Source organism: Gossypium hirsutum, chromosome A01 (genome assembly GCF_007990345.1).
Source record: "Gossypium hirsutum isolate 1008001.06 chromosome A01, Gossypium_hirsutum_v2.1, whole genome shotgun sequence".
NCBI lineage: Eukaryota > Viridiplantae > Streptophyta > Magnoliopsida > Malvales > Malvaceae > Gossypium > Gossypium hirsutum.
In genome coordinates, this window is record NC_053424.1 from 40,514,415 (window position 1) to 40,520,105 (window position 5,691).

A 5,691-nucleotide genomic window follows, 5' to 3' on the forward strand; every position below is an offset into this window, starting at 1 on the left:
TGATTTTTTTAATAATTTTTATAAGTTTATATCAATTTTATTATTTTAATAATTTTTTTATTATTTTTTAAGAATTCTAATTAGTTTTTTTTAAAATTTTAAATAAGTTTTATTAGTTTTAGAATTTTTTAATAAGTTTATATAATTTTAATAATTTTAATATTTTCTAATATTTAATATTTTTTTATAATTTTTCAAATTGTTTTATAATTTTTTTATAATTTTTTTATAAAAAAAGTATTAGTTTAAACCAAAAGCTATCATGTGTTACCATCTAATTGATCTATTAATTTATTTTAATGATCAACATTGTCAATGACAAAAACGATTAACGAAAGAATTTAATTGAATGTGAATTTAATTCAAATGCTTAATTGATTTTTTTAACATATGAATCCAAAATATTAAAAAAATTCACATAACATTAATTTTTGTAAAAATGTTTTTTAATCAAAACTTAAAATGAATTAATGTTTGACAACTGGACAATAATTTAATCAAGAGTTTCGAATAGCAACATAATGAAACTATTATTAGCCATCTTCGATTCATAATTTTCTTAATTGCATATACAAATTTTGATTAGCACATTTAGATTTTGATAGAACAAGCTAAAAGGAAAACCAAAAAGGAGAATAAAATGAAAAAAGAAATCAGTACATGAACAAATGAGTGGAAAGCAAAATACAAGAATAGGCTAAAAAAATAAGAAAAAAAAACATATAAAACGGGTAGACGTTTCATTTAATTTGAAACCCTTAAATTTAATAATAACAGAACAAGAACCCCATTGAGTAGATTCTCACTACTGCTTTGGCTGTTCCGGTTGCTTTTTCTGCTCTTCCTCCTGCTTCGGTGCTTCTTTAATCTCGTCAGCTCCGTCATCCTAATTAATTTTAAATAAAATTTACACTTACATTAGTAACATATCTTTAGTGGAAAGAAAAAAGTATTTTACTTAATAGGTGAAATCTTAAGGATAATTTATTGTATGGTAGCTCACTGACAAATCCGAAAACCGATTGCAGGCTCCTAGAACATAATTGGTTGTAAAAAGTTCAATTTGATTAATTCAATAGCTTTAATTAATTTTATTTGCTTAAATAAATTATAAAAAATTGATTTAATTATCGGTTCAATCAATTTTTAACTTAATTATTTCGTAAATCAATTGACTTAATTTTTCTAATCAAATCGATATTTTAATAAATTATTGATTCAACCAATTTAATCAACCAATCCATTACAATTCAAACAAAATCATAAGGGAAAATGTTGTTTCACCAATTATAAATGCATCACCAATCAGAGTGCATTTTTGGAGTTTGATGAACAATGTCCTGTTGACTCAGCAGCTAGTTCAAGGTTAGCAATGAAAAGGTATTGTTCCCTTGCTGCATCTGGAAGATTGATGTCCAAAAACCCTTTTATTCAGTTACCTACGATTTGTTTTTACTCTTTGGAGGCCCTGCCAACCTATAATTTTCTGATGTGATACATTCTAGTATGTTTTCCATCTCAGTAAATGTTGGTCAGGTAGGTTTCATGGAGCCAAGAGAATCAAACAATGTGACCAACTCTCTATCTTTTTGTTATTCTAATGATTTTTTTTTCTCGCATAAGCTAAAATACATGCCACTAAAGCATTAGTTACGGCATATCTAATATTCCTTCAAACACCAATTTGCATAGAAAAAGCTACTAAAGCTTAGTCGATTTGCTTCCTCCTTGATTGATACCACTTCCAATGTATTTTATTACTCTCCGGGGCCTAATTTATCGGCAAAAAATATGGTATATATAACACAGCAGTGTCATTCATAACAAGCAACCACAAGTACGTTTCACCACAATATCCTCAACCATATGCTAATAGCTCGGATGAGTATCCTAAACTAGACGCCTACTCTTCTCAAACTTTCCTGTCTGTGCAAACTGACGAGGACACATCATTTATAGTTCTTTTGCTTTCATAGCAAGACAGTTGCATTGTGATGGTTTTCAAAGGGATCAGAGAGAATAGTTAGATGAATTTGTTTCAGTGAAGTGGTTGAAGGACAAACCTCCGCCAGTGCTAACTCTTAAACTAGATTTCTCTGTTGCTACGACTCTTCAAGATATGACCCACACATATAACACCATAGCAAACGCACCCAAGTCCGAGTAAGGTAGCTAGGTCACGTTTGAAAGGAAAGTAACAATAGGAAGACTCGAGAAGCTGAGGTTATTTTTATCTGTATTGATTTTACACGAATACGATCTAGATTACAGGACTTCTCCCAAGCAACGGAAAGAAAGCCTTTTTTTTTTATGCCAGACCTAGAGACTTCCTTGCTTCTCCGTAAATTTTAGTTTACATTTTATACGTTTCCACTTGTTTATACTAGTATTCTACAGTATTTTCTAGCAGGTTATATTCCTGTTTTCCTGGATAAATATGAATAAGCCGTTTATAAAAATAAAGAAATAAATAAATTTTATTCACCTGCAAGTCGGAGGTCCAGAGAGTGAGATTGTCGCGGAGGAGTTGCATGATGAGGGTGCTGTCTTTGTATGATTCCTCGCCTAGAGTATCCAACTCAGCGATTGCTTCATCAAATGCCTGTCCCGATCCAAGTACAGCAGGTTAGCACTAGATGTATGAACACATTACATTTATTTTAGAATAAAAAATGGAAATCGCAACCAACCTGTTTTGCGAGATTGCAAGCGCGATCAGGAGAATTGAGAATCTCATAGTAGAAAACAGAGAAATTGAGAGCCAGTCCGAGTCGGATCGGGTGAGTTGGAGCCAACTCGGCGTTGGCAATGTCCTAAGAAACAGGAAAAGAAAAGGTTAAAAAGAGATAAACTTCAACACATGCTTCAAGTAGATCTAAAAAGAAAATAGGGCAAAAAATTGAAAACCTGAGCGGACTTGTAAGCAGTGAGAGTACTCTCAGCAGCTTCCTTACGCTCGGCTCCAGTCTTGAACTCAGCCAAATACCTGTGATAATCGCCCTTCATCTTAAGATAAAAGACCTTGGAGTCTTTAGCAGCAGCCGAAGGGATAAGCCTGGAGTCCAGCAGCTTCAGAATACCGCCACAGATAGAGGAGAGCTCAGACTCGATCTTGGCCCGATAATCGCGGATTAGAGTGACGTGATCCTCATTACCACGGCTCTCCTCTTTCTGCTCAATGGAGGAGACGATCCGCCAGGAAGCACGGCGTGCACCGATTACATTCTTGTAAGCGACGGAGAGGAGGTTCCGTTCCTCGACGCTGAGTTCCTCGCTCTCGGAAGAAGAGGAGACTTTCTCCATGAGCTCAACCATTTCGTCGTAGCGCTCGGCTTGCTCGGCGAGTTTGGCCATGTAAACGAATTCCTCGCGGGACGAAGGACTAGTGGCGGCCATATTTGGAAATTGGAAAGGGCTGAGAGAGAATGGAAGCGAAAGGGGGAATGGAAGAAGGGTAGGTTTTGAAAAAAAAAATCTAGATCTGAGACCTTTTGGGGGGTGTGGGATTGAGAGGATGGGAGAAGTGGGTGGCGATGATTGCGTTGAGAATGGGAGAGGGAACAATGCTTTTGCTGGCTAATCTCACGGTCTCACCGCCCTTTTTTTGGGAGGGACAGGATTTGAATTTTCAATACATCGCTGGGCTTTTCGGTTTCCAATTTATAGGCTTTGTTGGACTTACTCCTATGGACCACCTGCATTCATATATATAAACACATTTTTCTTTAAACTAATATCTCATAACTTTAATTAGTACTCGATTTTATCACAGGTGAACTAAAATATTTTATTTTAATATATTTATAAAATTATTTCCATTAATAATTTGGTAAGAGACGTTTATTTGAATTTATATGTCTAGAGTTTAATTTTTAAATAATATTTTTTAATTATTTAGTTGAAAAATTATATAAATGTAAAATGATATTAACTACGCTTTAAATTAAAAGTAGTTTATGTTATAAATCTATTAATAACTCCTAAAACCTCCAAATTTATTCTTTTGTAATTCTTGTAAGGGCTCCTTTGAATTCATTGCACCCGTGGTGCAATGGAATCTTTTACTTTGTTGTTACAGAAATTAATCTCACTGTTACCGTTGTTTTTAATTTTATCAGAGGTAAACACACCGCCCATCCAAACTAAGAGCTAATTTAGCATTACTTTTGAGAAGTGTTTTGGAAAAATAATTTTGAGAAGTACTTTTGAAAAGTTTAGTTTAAGATTTAAGTGTTTAGTATTGCTGTAAAAAAAATATAAAATGTCCATTTCAGACATGATATTATAAAGTAATAAATAAACATTTAAATAATGTTTAAATTAATTAATATTGTGACATTTTAATAAGAATGTAGAAAAAATTTATTATAATTTGTTGTTAATATTTTAATATATGAAAAATAAATTTTTAATATTTTTTAAGCAATTAACCAGATAAGGGAAAATACTATGTGTTGGAGGGGTGAAAATGTAATTAAGCTATCAAAAGTGCTTTTAAGAGAGAAAAGCTAAAAATTTTAACTTCTCCATTTGGGGAAAAGTGCTTTTGAAAAACAAAAAATTTCATTCACTTAGCATTTCTTTTGCTTCAACAGTATTTTTCATGTAAAAAGTGCTCCTAAATAGTACTATTAAACACAACCTAAGCCTAATTCTTGTAACTCCTAAAGAATTTATAGAGCACCTTAATTATCTTTATTATGTATTTGTAACTTATAGTGATTGAGGCTATATAATTATTTTTATTTAAAACTTTAGACACAAGATGCAAAAAGTATTGAAGGGAATTTTTATTTAACGTTTCATATTGGATTTTTTTTAAAGTCTTGAATAATTATGATGATTTTGTTTATTTTATTTTATTTCTATATTTTAAGGATGGTAAAAGATTTGATATCAATATAGATTTTGATCAAAAGTAATTTTATGTCAAATTTTATAGACTGTTTGTCGTGCTATTGAAACTCTAGTAAAAGATAAGAAATTTAGGTAAATTTACTTATCACATCACATGCTTATATGTACCTAACTTTTTGTTCATAAAAAATATTTTTCCTAATATATGCTATTTGATAATTGTTTGGTGATTATGTTTGAATGATGATAGATTAATTTTAATGTTATTAATTGATAGATTTGTAAATAATGATCTATAATTTTATCGATCATTTTTATTAATCAAGGCCTAAAGTTCATCATAATATGTAACTTTGCAATGGCTCTTAATCATCATTAAACTAATTGTTTTATGTTTTTATTTGATGGTTTCAATTTATATATATTCTAAATACTAGATAACATATGTTTTTGAATTTTGAAATTGGTATAATTTTGATTCATTGTTCTTAACATTGAGGTGTATCAGTATCATATAAGTTATTTTGAAATTTTACTATTGATGAATTTTGATTGGATTCAAAGTATACTACTAGAGCTTTATTTGCTTACTTCTTATTAAAATCATCAAGACTCGATGTTAAACAAAAAAGGTATATCAACTTATTAGATCTCTATTTTTATGTTTTTTTCCTCAACAATGGCATCTTTAAATATTAAATTCGTTTGATATATGATTTAAATATTTGAGATGGTATTCCTTTTTAAGTTTTGATTCCATGGGCTACTTATTTTTTTCATCATATTATTTGTTCATGAAAATTGATATTGATTACCTTATTTATGTCACTATAA

General features: G+C 30.6%; 1 protein-coding gene across 1 annotated transcript; it reads right to left on the bottom strand.

Annotated features, from left to right (window-relative positions):
• Positions 1 to 641: 641 nt before the first annotated feature.
• On the bottom strand, positions 642 to 3,630 carry LOC107962242 (14-3-3-like protein). Its single transcript, XM_016898560.2, has 4 exons — positions 2,908 to 3,630; positions 2,691 to 2,813; positions 2,486 to 2,602; positions 642 to 886 (listed from the first exon to the last, which is right to left on the bottom strand). Exons 1-4 carry the CDS (start codon positions 3,394 to 3,396, stop codon positions 806 to 808), a joined length of 810 nt encoding a protein of 269 aa, XP_016754049.1. The 5' UTR covers positions 3,397 to 3,630; the 3' UTR covers positions 642 to 805.
• Positions 3,631 to 5,691: the final 2,061 nt, after the last annotated feature.